This window comes from Crinia signifera, chromosome 2 (assembly GCF_055691185.1).
Source record: "Crinia signifera chromosome 2, ASM5569118v1, whole genome shotgun sequence".
NCBI lineage: Eukaryota > Metazoa > Chordata > Amphibia > Anura > Myobatrachidae > Crinia > Crinia signifera.
The window spans coordinates 133,672,346-133,689,637 of record NC_139218.1 but is presented as its reverse complement, the minus strand read 5'-3'; the positions used below and the strand labels follow the sequence as shown (position 1 = coordinate 133,689,637).

The 17,292-nt window shown below is 44.0% G+C and overlaps 1 protein-coding gene across 1 annotated transcript in view; it reads left to right on the top strand.

Moving 5' to 3' along the window:
* The window catches only part of LOC146060049 (membrane cofactor protein-like), an 84,014-nt gene that overhangs the window by 30,238 nt on the left and 36,484 nt on the right, over nt 1–17,292 (top strand). The window contains exon 8 of the mRNA XM_083172848.1: nt 5,124–5,303. Within this exon, the coding sequence (XP_083028974.1) occupies nt 5,124–5,303 (180 nt within the window). The remainder of the gene's footprint in view (nt 1–5,123; nt 5,304–17,292) is intronic.

The following is a 17,292-nucleotide window of genomic DNA, read 5'->3' as shown; positions in this document are numbered from 1 at the left end:
TCTCTAATAGCAAAACTGTGGCAAATCATGCTGGGATGTGTAGTTTCACAACATCTGGAGGGCCAACGTTGGACATGCCTGTCCTACAGTATACTGCATGGCAGCACAGCAGTGGAGACCATGTGGAAGTCATTTTTTGAGATACTGTACAGTACCGAGCGATTGGTACAGTGGATCACTTGTTTCTTTCCATTTAATTAGAACATAACCAGGAATACTTTTAGAAATAAAGCGGATTCTGAAAAAAAAAAAATTACGAGCTTAGTACACAGAGTAAAGACAAAATCACTAAATAACAGGACTCCATAACAGGCAGCAACATGGCTAAGGCTGAGATGACCATGCTGTATCTGTGATTAAAATCCAGTTCTTGGTACAGGGCGGTAGCGTGGCATTGTATTTTGTAGAAGAGATTATTATTATTATTTTTTTTTTTTTATAAAAGGAAGAATGTGATTGGCCAGCCTCTGTGGCATTGTAATCAGCGCTGTAGTCTTAACATGGAGCATTCGCCACCCAGTGGTTAAACTGTGTATTACATGGTGTGGGACTTCACGCATGCCAATAGTTATTTACAACTTGCGATTTAGAAGCCTTAATATTGCGCTATGAGCAATGATGTATGAGTACACATCTGTATGTGATTATCCCACAGTTTGGCATAGTAATTCACAGTACTGCCTCCATGAATTTGGTAACTTTAAATTCCTCAAAGGACTATATTGTCGTTGAATGAGCTAAAGTGTGAAGGTTGCACCAGCTCCATGCCTACCAGCACACTGAGACTTTTAGGAGAGCCGTCTCCATGGGCTTGTCCTTAAACTATACTCCTGCACTTTAGCAGTGCCCCTTAGATATTATATGCCACACTGGCCCCACAAGACATATTCTATACTGTGCCCCCAAGCACATTATTATGACCGTTCTAGCAAAGGGTATCCCGCACCAGTATAAATGTCTCACTCCAATCTCTCTTACTGTCCACTGTCCCAGATGACTCTCATAACGTTATGTTAAGTTAAATTTATATGAGGCTCTCATGAGGTGCCACCCACTTCTTATATAGTAACTGGTAAGCCCGCTCGAAGCAAATGCTTTGGAATCTAGTCTTCTAACTTATGATTGCCTCTGTGTTTGTGCATGCATGCCAACAGATGGCAGTGTTTCAGAGACACAAAAATGGACATTCGACCTATACATAGATGACAACAATGCGTAGCAAAAAGAAAGAAGAGAAGTAGATTTAGGTCTTGGGTGCACTGGGATGCGTTACAATATAAAAGTCACACTTTATTTGTATGTATTAAAATTGTTCAATATAATGAACGCAAACAGTGAAATATTAAAAGAAAGGAAAGTGCTAAAGTAAGAAGATAGTGGATTAAAATAATATTCATAATGGGCCATTATTTTTATTTGTCCTCCTATGGAGGAGGAGGATCTATACTTCTTATTAGCTGTGGCCAGTCAGATGCTAAACACACTGGGGGTCATTCTGGTTGACACACAAAGCTGCAACTTTCGCTGTATTGCTAGCTAACTAAACGCCACTCGAAGGAACGCCTGCCCACCGCATGCTTGCTGACTTTTTTAGCCTAAACATCCATTCGTAGCCTTGTGTGCGGGGCCAAAATCATTAGATGGTCATCGACCATCCATTGATTTTCTACAGGCCATGCAAATATAAGTCATTGGAGACTGACTTATATTTGCGGGCATTTCCCCTAAGACAGGGCGGGCAGCTGATGGCAGCCCGTGTCCCGTCCAAATTACTATGGGAACCCCCAGTGATTTCATGGGGTACTCATGAAATGCTGACATTTCCTTGGGCGCCGCCCTACACCCCCTGTCTGCACTGCTCTGTGGGAACAGGCCGACGAGCAATCCATTCCCTGCTTCCATTCGCCCAAAGAGCCTGCACATGCGTATAAATGTTTTTGTGCATATGCACAAACAAAACATTGCTTCTCTGTGCGACTGTGCATGGGAGTGAACAGACTAGAACAGGGGTGGCCAAACCGGTCCTCGAGATCTACCACCGGTCCATGTTTTCCAGATCACCTACCTGGTGCACAGCTGTAGTCAATACTAATGGTCACATTTTCAAACCTGCTGCATTCATTCCTACTATAGATCCACAGGTTGCCTTGAAAACATGCACCATTGGTAGATCTTGAGGACCGGTTTGGCCACCCCTGGACTAGAATGATGTCCAATATCTCTAGAGCAATGGTTCTCAAACTGTGTCCTGACCCCAAAGTGGGTCCCGACCTTTTCAGCATGAGGTCGTGACTCCATGTTGCTAAGCATCAGGCTGATGACTTTTCTAATCTCAGTCAGTGACTCAAGGAGTCTGAATAATCTGTTGAATAGTCTGTTGAAGTATTTTAGACTTTCCCCATCCTGTTTCTCCACAATGCTGCCATGTATGTGCTGTCTGCTGACTACACATGTGATGTGATGACCTTCTGCAGTATCTTTCTGGGGTCCTGTAATTATATTTTATTATCTAATGGGGTCCCAGGGCAAAAAAGTTTGAGGAACCCTGCTCTAGAGATAACTAGTATAGCTAATTAGCAACAGACTTCTATACAAAAACAGGAGGACAAATAAATAATAGCCTATTAGTGTTTTAAAATAATATTCCTATCTTCTTACTTTTGCACTTTCCTTTCTTTTAATATTTCACTGTTTGAGTTTATCATATTGAACAATTTTAATACATACAAATAAAGTGTTTGACTTTTTATATTTTAACTGAGCCCAGTGCACCCAAGACATATATCATATATCTACTTATTTTCTTTTTTTTTGCTACAAAATATTAGGACACACTAAGCCCTCAGTCACGAAATATCTCCTTTAGCTGTGCTACTACCGAAGCTATATCTCTGTGTACAACATCTTTCAGAAATATCGCTGGTATATCGGCCCCTGTGTACGCACCTTTTTAGGATAGAGTCCAGCACGTCTGTACCACCCTTTATAAAATAAAATGATTGGTTTCTTTTGGGCAACCTTCCCACTGGCCGGCTACTCCACTCTTTTCTCTTCTTGATACGTGAACCCCTATTTGTCATCATGGATGCAGTTATTGGGCATTTTTATGTATTGTTAACCCACCGTTGATATAGAAAATATCCCCATTAAAAAACATGAGAAAGGTCATTTATAACGGTTTGTCTGGGAAATGAAATTCTGGCCCAAGTATCTTTTATATCCAGTACGTAAAAGGTAATTTATAAATGGCATTACTCTGATTTGTTTTGCTTACTCTACTCTACTGTATTTTATTACTTTTAGTTGCAAAAATACTGATGTCAGACTTGTCTAAGACACTTAATTTTAACTTTTATACTAAGCGGAAAATCCCATATACATAAAAAGGAGGTCTCTGAGTATGAGTACCGTATGTGACAAATACAATAGCTCAATATTGTTTAGGTTTAGTGACTAACTGTTTATTTACAGTATGGACTCACAGGCCTATTGCAAGGCTGGTCTATTTGCACAATTGGAAGATAACTGCACCCAGCCACCCGGCAATCGATTGCTGTGGGTGGCTGGCAATTAAACCCCTCACCCCAACAAGAATTTTCACTGCCACGGTGCCGCAGAAACTCTGGATTGGGGACCTCTTACTTCAGTGCCGAGTGCTGCCTGGGGACAGACAGACCAACGGTCGGGAGTCGGGACACGCAGCTCCCGCAGGCGCCGCTTACACACACACTACACTCACTGACTGCGGAAGGCTCCCGGCCACCACTTACACACATGGCTCGTGTCTGTGTCTGTAAGCAGCGGGAGCTACATGTACCAACGAATTGTCCCCATTCATGTAAATTCGCACTGGCAACGAAGCGTCCCTGGGCATGTGCTGTGCTGCCGGCTGTGAGCCAATCACTGTAGCAGCCGCAGGGATCCAGTGGCCACCAGGCAGCCAATCAGTAGTGGTTTGTGTTATTTCAAAAGCCGCACGGTGTCCTGCCACTGCATAAGTCCAGTGTCCGTCTGCTGCTGAGAGCAGGATGCTAATATGACAGCCGCTCTCAACAGAAGAGGTGAGCGGGCTGTCTGTTTGAAAGGGTACTGGATGTGGCTGCTCAACTCAGAGCAGCGTCAGCTATTCCAGCCACATCCACTTCCCCGCCGTGCAGACACCCGCTGCTCACCTACTCTGGTGAGCAGTGTATTAGCTTTTCCAGCTCCCTGGGCAACTAGCATAAAATGCCCCCTGGGCAATAAACATAAAATGCATCCTGGGCATCGAGCGTAAAATGCCCCGGAAACCAGCACAAAATGCCCCCTGGGCAACCAGCATGTAACCCCTGCAACGAGCATATAGGTAAGCAGCACTTCTGTGGTAGAATGTGTACTGGGCATAACGGTGGGTGCTATAATGTGTACTGGGGGCATTACAGTGCGTGGTGTAATGTGAATTAGTACTATTTTATATAGAGATGTGCGGACTCGGATTCCGGAGATCCGAGCCCCCACGAACGTCATCAAGCTGAGCCCGGTTCAGAGCAGTGCTCTGAGATTCCCACATGACTCGACGCTTTGCCCGCTCGCCCGGATTCATCGCCCGGTGCCGGATTTCGCGAGGCTTTAAATAGCGGCTCCCGCGCCCGCCATCTTCACTCCAGTCTAGGAGCGGGTTGGGAGAGGGTGTGTTGTTGGTGCTGCTGGGGCTTAAACTCCATTTGTCACTGGGGCTGTCTGCTGGGGCCTGTCTCCCTCAGTGCTGCTGTGTACTTTGTTCTCCTCTCTGCTTAGGGTGGGATCACCCTAGCAAGGAGGACAGTCGGCTCTAACTGTGTATTTGTTGTACTACTGTCTCCTCTGTGCTGGGGCCTATCTCTGGTGCTCTGCTATATTAATTAATATCTATCTATAGATAGATAGATAGATCGATCAAGGGCAGTATTCAATGAAAAAAATTTGCCGTGCATGGCCAGGTGGCAGCCAGGGAGATTAAAGTTCCTGCTGGAGCCTGCACAAAAATAGCCCTGTGTGTGTATATGTGTATGTGTGTATATATATATATATATGTGTATATATTACTTGTTTCATAAATTTTGCTTTTTGTATTGACACAAAGTTTTATGTCCTTACTTATGTAGCCGTGCTATGCGCTGATCCATATGTCCCAAACTCTGTGAGAACATCTGGATTTTCTGGCCCGTACACTTTCAATTCTGCAATAGGATTTGAATGTCTCAAAGGCTACACATTGATTGGGTCTGATCTTATAAAATGCAATGCCAGTAGCTTGTGGGACCCCTCTCCACCTACTTGTAAAAGTAAGTATATTTTTCTTCAATTTGACAGTATATTATGTGAATAACCAGAGTACAAATATTACAAGTCACTTTACAATGTCTTTAAGGGCCCCATGTATATGATCACAGGGCCTATATCCTACAGCAGGCATGTCCAATGTTGGCCCTCCAGATGTTTTGAAACTACACATCCCACCATGCTTTGCAATAGTTTTAGCATTCTCTAATAGCAAAACTGTGGCAAATCATGCTGGGATGTGTAGTTTCACAACATCTGGAGGGCCACAGTTGGACATGCCTGTCCTACAGTATACTGCATGGCAGCACAGCAGTGGAGACCATGTGAAAGTCATTTTTTGAGATACTGTACAGTACCGAGCGAGTGGTACAGTGGATCACTTGTTTCTTTCCATTTAATTAGAACATAACCAGGAATACTTTTAGAAATAAAGCTGATTCTGAAAAAAACAAATCCCGAACTTAGTACACCGAGTAAAGACAAAATCACTAAATAACAGGACTCCAGAACAGGCAGCAACATGGCTGGGGCTGAGATGACCATGCTGTATCTGTGATTAAAATCCAGTACTTGGTACAGGGCGGTAGCGTGGCATTGTATTTTGTAGAAAAGATTATTATTATTATTATTATTTTTTTTTTATAAAAGGAAGAATGTGATTGGCCAGCCTCTGTGGCATTGTAATCAGCGCTGTAGTCTTAACATGGAACATTCGCCACCCAGTGGTTAAACTGTGTATTACATGGTGTGGGACTTCACACATGCCAATAGTTATTTACAACTTGCGATTTAGGAGCCTTAATATTGCGCTATGAGCAATAATGTATGAGTACACATCTGTATGCGATTATCCCACAGTTTAGCGTAGTAATTCACAGTACTGCCTCCATGAATTTGGTAACTTTAAATTCCTCAAAGGACTATATTGTCGTTGAATGAGCCAAAGTGTGAAGGTTGCACCAGCTCCATGCCTACCAGCACACTGAGACTTTTAGGAGAGCCGTCTCCATGGGCTTGTCCTTAAACTATACTCCTGCACTTTAGCAGTGCCCCTTACATATTCTATGCCACACTGGCCCCACCAGACATATTCTATACTGTGCCCCCAAGCACATTATTATGACCGTTCTAGCAAATAGTATCCCGCACCAGTATAAATGTCTCACTCCAATCTCTCTTACTGTCCACTGTCCCAGATGACTCTCATAACGTTATGTCAAGTTAAATTTATATGAGGCTCTCATGAGGTGCCACCCACTTCTTATATAGTAACTGGTAAGCCCGCTCGAAGCAAATGCTTTGGAATCTAGTCTTCTAACTTATGATTGCCTCTGTGTTTGTGCATGCATGCCAACAGATGGCAGTGTTTCAGAGACACAAAAATGGACATTCGACCTATACATAGATGACAACAATGCGTAGCAAAAAGAAAGAAGAGAAGTAGATTTAGGTCTTGGGTGCACTGGGATGCGTTACAATATAAAAGTCACACTTTATTTGTATGTATTAAAATTGTTCAATATAATGAACGCAAACAGTGAAATATTAAAAGAAAGGAAAGTGCTAAAGTAAGAAGATAGTGGATTAAAATAATATTCATAATGGGCCATTATTTTTATTTGTCCTCCTATGGAGGAGGAGGATCTATACTTCTTATTAGCTGTGGCCAGTCAGATGCTAAACACACTGGGGGTCATTCTGGTTGACACACAAAGCTGCAACTTTCGCTGTTTTGCTAGCTAACTAAACGCCACTCGAAGGAACGCCTGCCCCCACCGCATGCTTGCTGACTTTTTTAGCCTAAACATCCATTCGTAGCCTTGTGTGCGGGGCCAAAATCATTAGATATTAATCGACCATCCATTGATTTCTACAGGCCATGCAAATATAAGTCATTGGAGACTGACTTATATTTGCGGGCATTTCCCCTAAGACAGGGCGGGCAGCTGATGTCAGCCGGCAGCCCGTGTCCCGTCCAAATTACTATGGGAACCCCCAGTGATTTCATGGGGTACTCATGAAATGCTGACATTTCCTTGGGCGCCGCCCTACACCCCCTATCTGCACTGCTCTGTGGGAACGGCCCGACGAGCAATCCATTCCCTGCTTCCATTCGCCCAAAGAGCCTGCACATGCGTATAAATGTTTTTGTGCATATGCACAAACAAAACATTGCTTCTCTGTGCGACTGTGCATGGGAGTGAACAGACTAGAACAGGGGTGGCCAAACCGGTCCTCGAGATCTACCAACGGTCCATGTTTTCCAGATCACCTACCTGGTGCACAGCTGTAGTCAATACTAATGGTCACATTTTCAATCCTGCTGCATTCATTCCTACTATAGATCCACAGGTTGCCTGGAAAACATGCACCATTGGTAGATCTTGAGGACAGGTTTGGCCACCCCTGGACTAGAATGATGTCCAATATCTCTTGAGCTGGAGTAGCCAACCCTAGTCCTCGAGAGCTACCAACAGTGCATGTTTTGCAGGTCTCCTCACAGAATCACAAGTGAGCTAATTAGCTCCATCTGTGTATCTTTTAAAATGTGTCAGTGATTAATGAGTACAGCTATGCAGCAGCTAGGTTGTCTGGAAAATGTGAACTGTTGGTAGCTCTCGAGGGCTAGGGTTGGCTACCACTGCTCTAGAGCAATGTTTCTCAAACTGTGTGCCCTGACTCCAAAGTGGGTCCCGACCTTTTCAGCATGAGGTCGTGACTCCATGTTGCTAAGCATCAGGCTGATGACTTTTCTAATCTCAGTCAGTGACTCAAGGAGACTTTCCCCATCCTGTTTCTCCACAATGCTGCCATGTATGTGCTGTCTGCTGACTACACATGTGATGTGATGACCTTCTGCAGTATCTTGCTGGGGTCCTGTAATTATATTTTATTATCTGATGGTGTCCCAGGGCAAAATAGTTTGAGGAACCCTGCTCTAGAGATAACTAGTATAGCTAATCAGCAACAGACTTCTATACAAAAACAGGAGGGCAAATAAATAATAGCCTATTAATGTTTTAAAATAATATTCCTATCTTCTTACTTTTGCACTTTCCTTTCTTTTAATATTTCACTGTTTGAGTTTATCATATTGAACAATTTTAATACATACAAATAAAGTGTTTGACTTTTTATATTTTAACTGAGCCCAGTGCACCCAAGACATATATCATATATCTACTTATTTTCTTTTTTTTTGCTACAAAATATTAGGACACACTAAGCCCTCAGTCACGATATATCTCCTTTAGCTGTGCTACTACCGAAGCTATATCTCTGTGTACAACATCTTTCAGAAATATCGCTGGTATATCGGCCCCTGTGTACGCACCTTTTTAGGATAAAGTCCAGCACGTCTGTACCACCCTTTATAAAATAAAATGATTGGTTTCTTTTGGGCAACCTTCCCACTGGCCGGCTACTCCACTCTTTTCTCTTCTTGATACGTGAACCCCTATTTGTCATCATGGATGCAGTTATTGGGCATTTTTATGTATTGTTAACCCACCGTTGATATAGAAAATATCCCCATTAAAAAACATGAGAAAGGTCATATATAACGGTTTGTCTGGGAAATGAATTCTGGCCCAAGTATCTTTTATATCCAGTACGTAAAAGGTAATTTATAAATGGCATTACTCTGATTTGTTTTGCTTACTCTACTCTACTGTATTTTATTACTTTTAGTTGCAAAAATACTGATGTCAGACTTGTCTAAGGCACTTAACCCCTTAAGGACGCGGCCTATTTGGGCCCAAAGGACGCAGCCCTATTTTTCAAATCAGATGTGTCAATTTATGTGGGAATAACTTTCTAATGCTTTTACTTATCCAACTGATTTTGAGATTGTTTTCTCATGACACATTGTACTTTAAGTTAGTGGTAAATTTTGGTCAATACAGTCTGTGTTTTTTTGTGAAAAATACCAAAATTTGGACAAAAAATTGAAAATTTTGCAAAATGTTAAATTTTCTGCTTGTGAGACAAATAATCATACCACTCAAAATAGTTAATAACTAACAAAGACCATATGTCTACTTTATGTTGCCATCATTATTTCAACCTCCTTTTAATTTTTTTGGACACTAGGAGGCTTAAAATATAAATAGCAAATTCTCAAATTTTCAAGAAAATTTCAAACACTGATTTTTTTAGGGACCAGTTCAGTTCTGATGTGACTTTGAGGGACTTGTATGTGAGACACCCCCATAAATGATGCCATTTCAAAAACTGCACCCCTCACAGTATTCAAAACAGCATTTTGGAAGTTTGTTAACCCTTTAGGTGTTTCACAGGAATTAAAACAAAGTGTAGGTGAAATTTCAAAATTTCATTTTTTTTGCAGATTTGCAATTTTAATACATTTTTCTAAGGAACACAGTAGATTTTACTAGAGAAATGTGACTAAAAATTGATTCCCCCAATTCTTTTGTTTTCATAAATATCCTATATGTGGCCCTAGTGTGCACGTTGACCAAACCACAGGCTTCATAATAGAAGGAGCACCTACTTGATTTTGGAGCCTCCTTTTTATGAGATTATTTTTTTAGGCACCATGTAGGTTTCTAGGCACCATAAGATGCTAAAAGTTAGGAACCTCCCCCACAAGTGACCCCATTTTGCAAACTACACCCCTCAGGGAATTTATCTAGGGGTATAGTGTACATTTCAAACCCCCAGGGGTTTCACCAATTTTGGTACAACTGGGCTGTGAAAATGCAAAATTACATTTTTTTACACAAAAATGCAGTTCTGGCTCAAAATTTTTAATTTTCACAAGGAATGAAGGAGACAAATCACCCCAAAATCTGTGCCGTAATTTCTCCCGAGTACGGCAATGCCTCATATGTGACCAAAAAATACCATTTGGGTGCATGGCAGGACTCAGAAGGGAAGGAGTGATATTTGGATTTTGCAGCACAGATTCTGGTGGAATGAATGGTGGGTGCTATGTCGCATTAGCAAGACCCCCGAAGCACCAATACAGTGGAACCCCCCCACAAGTGACCCCATTTTGCAAACTACACCCCTCAGGGAATTCATCTATGGGTATAGTGAGTACTTTGACCCCACTGGTGTTTTGTAAAATTGTTAGGCATCGATACGTGAAAATGAAAAATGTCATTTTTTCCATTAATTTGTAGATTCACCCCATAATTTTATACTTCCACAAAAAGCAATAGTAGAAAAAGCACCCCAAAATTTGTTACACAATTTCTCCTGAGTATGGCAATACCCCATATATGGTTGTAAAACACTATTTGGGCAGACAGCAGGCTTCAGAAGGGAAGGTGCACCATTTGGCGTTTTTGGCGCAGATTTTGCTGGAATGGTTTTCATGCGCCATGTTGCATTTGCAGAACCCCTGTTGTATCAGAGCAGTCAAAAACCCCAACAAGTGATACCATTTTGTAAACTACACCCCTCAAGGAACTCATCTATGGGTATAGTGAGTACTTTGACCCCACTGGTGTTTTGTCAAATTGTTAGGCATCGATACGTGAAAATGAAAAATGTAATTTTTTCCATTAATTTGTAGATTCACCCCATAATTTTATACTTCCACAAAGGGCAATAGTAGAAAAAGCACCCCAAAATTTGTTACACAATTTCTCCTGAGTATGGCAATACCCCATATATGGTTGTAAAACGCTATTTGGGCAGACAGCAGGCTTCAGAAGGGAAGGAGTGCCATTTTATCACAGAGTTTGCTGGAATGGTTTTCGGGCGCCATCTTGCATTTGCAGAGCCCATATTGTACCTGTGCAGTGGAAATCCCAAGCAAGTGATACCTTTTTGTTACTAGCCCCCCTCATGGAACTCACTTACGGCCGTAGTGAGCATTTTGACCCCACTGGTGTTTTGTCAAATTGTTATGGGCTGTGAAAATAAAAAAAAACTAATTTTTTCCATTAATATGTAGCTTTAGATCAAAATGTGCCATTTTCACAAGGGTTAATAGGAGAAATTGTGTAACATATTATGGGGTGCTTTTTCTCCTGAGTATGGCAATAGCATATATGTGTTTGTAAATTTCTGTTTGGACACATGGCAAGACTCAGAAGGGAAGGTAATGGCATGCGGCTCTTTGTACAAGCTGTGTGGAGTACATCTAAATAAATTTTAAAACATTAAAATTCAAGGGAAGTGTGATATATCTTAAAACAATCTTTGATACACAAGCCGGGTTGTGTGGGGCAGGTTTCACATTGGTAAGTTGTGTCCTTTCTTATCCCCTTTTTGTAGCATACTCTACATAGTTTCTGGGACCTTCCTTTCTTTCCAGTGTGGGGGACTTCATTCGGAAAATGTTGCCCTGGTACAATTCGCGAGGCCTCGCTTCCAGAAGTACTAGGGCCCCCCTGTTCCTGGTTGCCAAAAATAAGGGCCTTTATTACTGCCTCTTGGTACTCCAGGAATGTCCCCCTTTGGCCTGCACATCGATGTAGTACAAATGCGTTGTACAGTGCCATTTGTACTATGTGTACAGCTAATTTTTTATACCAGAACCTTGTTTTTCTCATGGCACTGTAAGGCTTCAGCACTTGATCTGACAGGTCGACCCCCCCCATGTACCTATTATAATCCACAATGCAGTTGGGTTTTGGGGTTTCGGTACTTGTGCCCCGCACTGGGACAGGGGTGCTGCTATGGCCATGCACTGTTGTCAAGATAAGGACATCTCTCTTGTCCCTATACTTGACACACAGTACATTGTCGCTGCATAATGCCCTGCTCTAGCCCCTTCTAAGTGTTTGCCCAAGCAGCGACCTAGGGAGGCTTCTATTATTTTTACGTGCAGTGCCGCATGCCACAGTACTTCTGGAAGCGAGGCTTTTGAATAGTGGGACGCTGGTATAGAAATTATCCAGGTACAGGTGGTATCCCTGGTCCAGCAGTGGGTGCACCAAATCCCACACTATCTTCCCACTAATTCCGAGTAAGGGGGGGCATTGTGGGGGGTCTATTTTTGTGTCTCTACCTTCATATATCCTAAATTTGTGTGTGTACCCTGATGTACTCTCACACAGCTTGTACATCTTCACGCCATACCTTGCCCTCTTACTTGGCAGGTACTGGCGGAATTGGAGCCTCCCTTTGAAATGTACCAGGGACTCATCTATTGAAATGTGGTTCTCGGGGATGTATGCTTGGGCAAACTTGGTACTAAAATGGGCTATTAGGGGTCTAAGTTTATATAACCGGTCATAATTGGGGTCATCCCGGGGTGGGCACTGTGCATTATCCCTATAATGGAGAAACCTAAGGATCGCTTCGAAGCGGGTCCTTGACATAGCCACACGGAACATTGGTGTATTGTATAAGATGTCTGTGCTCCAGTAGGACCTAATCGTGGGCTTTTTCACTAGCCCCATGCACAGTACAAGGCCCCAAAATATAACCATTTCATTTTTATGTACAGGGGTCCACTTGCGGGGCTGGGCATAATTAGAGGTGGGGTTTTGCTCAATAAATTGTTGGGCATAAACATTAGTCTGGGTGACCATTAGATCAACTAAATCATCACTAAAAAATTTTTTTTAAAAAGTCCAGCTCTCTAAACCCTGCTGAATTGAATTGTATTCCTGGATTCCCTGTGAACTCAGGGACCTGGGGTACATAGTTTTCAGGGGTTGTGCATGTGGGGTCAGAGGACTCGACTACTGCAGTGGGAGTCCTGCGTTGCCTCCTTGGGGGTTCATCAGAGTCACTAGATGATGAAGAGGATGACAAACGGAAATTTGTCTCATCCTCGCTAGCAGACTCAGTTTCAGAGGCCAGAAACTCGTATGCCTCCTCGGCAGTATATGTTCGGCGGGCCATAGTTTTATTGGTGGATGTATTTATGAGGTGCTTCAACACGTGTGGGGTTTTGTAGCACTGACAATTTTCCAGAAAAATTAAGCCACGTAAAGAAAAATTATGGTGTGCGAACGCACTGAAAAATTATGGTGTGCAAATGCACTTAAAAATTATAGTGTGCAAATGCACTCAACAATTATAGTGTGCAAATGCACTTAACAATTATAGTGTGCAAATGCACTTAAAAATTATAGTGTGCAAATGCACTTAACAATTATAGTGTGCAAATGCACTTAAAAATTATAATGTGCAAATGCACTTAAAAATTATGGGGTACAAATGCACAGAAAAATTATGGTGCACGGATAAGGTACAGAAATATAGTATGCGGATCACGCACAGAAATATAGTGTACGGATCACCTACAGAAAAATTATAGTGTACGGATAAAGTACAGAAAAATTATACAGATCACAACACACAAAATTAGGTGGTGACCACATGGAGGGTGATCACAGCACAGATGACCACAGGGAGGGTGATCACTGCACAGATGACCACAGGGAGGGTGATCACTGCACAGATGACCACAGGGAGGGTGATCACTGCACAGATGACCACAGGGAGGGTGATCACTGCACAGATGACCACAGGGAGGGTGATCACTGCACAGATGACCACAGGGAGGGTGATCACTGCACAGATGACCACAGGGAGGGTGATCACTGCACAGATGACCACAGGGAGGGTGATCACTGCACAGATGACCACAGGGAGGGTGATCACTGCACAGATGACCACAGGGAGGGTGATCACAGCACAGATGACCACAGGGAGGGTGATCACAGCACAGATGACCACAGGGAGGGTGATCACAGCACAGATGACCACAGGGAGGGTGATCCCAGCACAGATGACCACAGGGAGGGTGATCCCAGCACAGGGTGGGTGATGTGGTGATCGGCGCAATTTTAGTTTTTTTACACTAAATACAGCTCTGTCACAGCTCTGACACAGCTCTCTCCAAGGCTCTAACACGAGTGAGACGGTTAGAGCCCGGGAAGAGAAGCCAAAACTTCCTGTATCAATTAAAAGGCTGTGATTGGTTTAGTCAGGACTGACTAATCACAGCGATCGGCGGGGCGGGACCACTCTGATTGGTCCGCCGGGGCACTGCAGTGATCGACTGCTGTCGATGACAGCAGCCATCGTTACTATGTCACCTTGTCACTTGACAAGGTGACATGACACGGCGGGGACGTACCGGTACGGCAAGTTGCGCGAACTACCTCGCTGCAGTGACGTACCGGTACGTCTCAGGGCGGGAAGGGGTTAATTTTAACTTTTGTACTAAGCGGAAAATCCCATATACATAAAAAGGAGGTCTCTGAGTGAGTACCGTATGTGACAAATACAATAGCTCAATATTGTTTAGGTTTAGTGACTAACTGTTTATTTACAGTATGGACTTACAGGCCTATTGCAAGGCTGGTCTATTTGCACAATTGGAAGATAACTGCACCCAGCCACCCGGCAATCGATTGCTGTGGGTGGCTGGCAATTAAACCCCTCACCCCAACAAGAATTTTCACTGCCACGGTGCCGCAGAAACTCTGGATTGGGGACCTCTTACTTCAGTGCCGAGTGCTGCCTGGGGACAGACAGACCAACGGTCGGGAGTCGGGACACGCAGCTCCCGCAGGCGCCGCTTACACACACACTACACTCACTGACTGCGGAAGGCTCCCGGCCACCACTTACACACATGGCTCGTGTCTGTGTCTGTAAGCAGCGGGAGCTACATGTACCAACAAATTGTCCCCATTCATGTAAATTCGCACTGGCAACGAAGCGTCCCTGGGCATGTGCTGTGCTGCCGGCTGTGAGCCAATCACTGTAGCAGCCGCAGGGATCCAGTGGCCACCAGGCAGCCAATCAGTAGTGGTTTGTGTTATTTCAAAAGCCGCACGGTGTCCTGCCACTGCATAAGTCCAGTGTCCGTCTGCTGCTGAGAGCAGGATGCTAATATGACAGCCGCTCTCAACAGAAGAGGTGAGCGGGCTGTCTGTTTGAAAGGGTACTGTATGTGGCTGCTCAACTCAGAGCAGTGTGTCAGCTATTCCAGCCACATCCACTTCCCCGCCGTGCAGACACCCGCTGCTCACCTACTCTGGTGAGCAGTGTATTAGCTTTTCCAGCTCCCTGGGCAACTAGCATAAAATGCCCCCTGGGCAATAAACATAAAATGCATCCTGGGCATCGAGCACAAAATGCCCCCTGGGCAACCAGCATGTAACCCCTGCAACGAGCATATAGGTAAGCAGCACTTATGTGGTAGAATGTGTACTGGGCATAACGGTGGGTGCTATAATGTGTACTGGGGGCATTACAGTGCGTGGTGTAATGTGAATTAGTACTATTTTATATAGAGATGTGCGGACTCGGATTCCGGAGATCCGAGCCCCCACGAACGTCATCAAGCTGAGCCCGGTTCAGAGCAGTGCTCTGAGATTCCCACGTGACTCGACGCTTTGCCCGCTCGCCCGGATTCATCGCCCGGCGCCGGATTTCGCGAGGCTTTAAATAGCGGCTCCCGCGCCCGCCATCTTCACTCCAGTCTAGGAGCGGGTTGGGAGAGGGTGTGTTGTTGGTGCTGCTGGGGCCTGTCTCCCTCAGTGCTGCTGTGTACTTTGTTCTCCTCTCTGCTTAGGGTGGGATCACCCTAGCAAGGAGGACAGTCGGCTCTAACTGTGTATTTGTTGTACTACTGTCTCCTCTGTGCTGGGGCCTATCTCTGGTGCTCTGCTATATTAATTAATATCTATATATAGATAGATAGATCGATCAAGGGCAGTATTCAATGAAAAAAATTTGCCGTGCATGGCGAGAGATTTTTTCACTCGCCCTGTTCCGGAGGGCTCGCTGCCACTCCTGCTCCCTCTATTCAATGTGGTTAAGACTCGCCGCCACTCGCGGCGAGTCTTAACCCCTGCAGCGGACGAGCATCCGCGGCAGGGAGCCGTGGGACGGTGGCAGCCAGGGAGATTAAAGTCTCCCTGGCTGCCTCAGAACATATGTGGAGGGGAGGTGGGCTCCCCGGGACCCAGGCAGCATAAGCTGCCCCCCCTATAGCCAGCGGGGGACCCAGTATTCACTGCACTCGATCGTGCATATGTAATGATCGGATGCAGTGAATATATGAATATCTAATGAGCGGCTCGAGAGCTCCGGCCCCCTGCTGGCTGCTCTGTGTAAAAAAAATAATAATAATTAAATATTTTTTTTTTAATTTAAATATATATTCATGTACTATAAGCACATGAATAAAAATAACATGCCCCTTCACGGAAAAAAAATCCTGATTTTTTTTTTTTACACCAAAATAAAAAAAAAAAAACCGTTCACATTCCAGCTCTCCATGAAAAGATGGAGAATTGCTACACTGAGAGAGACGGCGAAAATCACTTAAAAAGACGGCGAATATTTCACATTGAATAGGGTTGCTCGCTTTTGGAGAGCAAAATGCTCCGTCTAAGGCGAAAAAAGCACAAATTCACCATAAAACAGGGCGAATTTTTCTCATTGAATACTGCCCATAGAAATATAGATATTCTCCAGATCTGTCACTCATCCCCTGTGTATATAACGTTCCCGCCCAGCGGGATACACAAATCTGCACCCCCCCAGGGAAAAGTGTTCTATGGGTATAACGTTCTACACACCCCACCCCCTTGACATCACCTCCCCCCGCCCAGCCAGGGCTACAGTACACACCCACCATTACTCCACATCCACCATTACTCCCGCACCCCCCCGCGCGCGTTCCCCTGCGAACACCCCCCCACCCCCCCCTCCCGTGATTATTATTTTGTTTCTGTGCAGGGTTGTTTCTGTGCAGGGCTGCTTTATTTTTACACTGCAATATAGAGCTCACTTTGACGTAAAACCCCATCCAAATTTAATTCTCCCTGCACAAGTTACATCTGCCCCACCTGCAGTGCACATGGTTTTTTCCATCTAAGAAGGATTTTGTCAGAGTGAACTAGAATAAGGCCCTTAGTGTATGCCATTTCCTATACTGTATGTTAAATAATAGGGCGTGTCTGGAATGTAGTGCAGTAGACTAACTTGATGATTTTTTTTTTTATTTTTTAAATGATCCCTTTGAGAACCAACAAAAGCTAG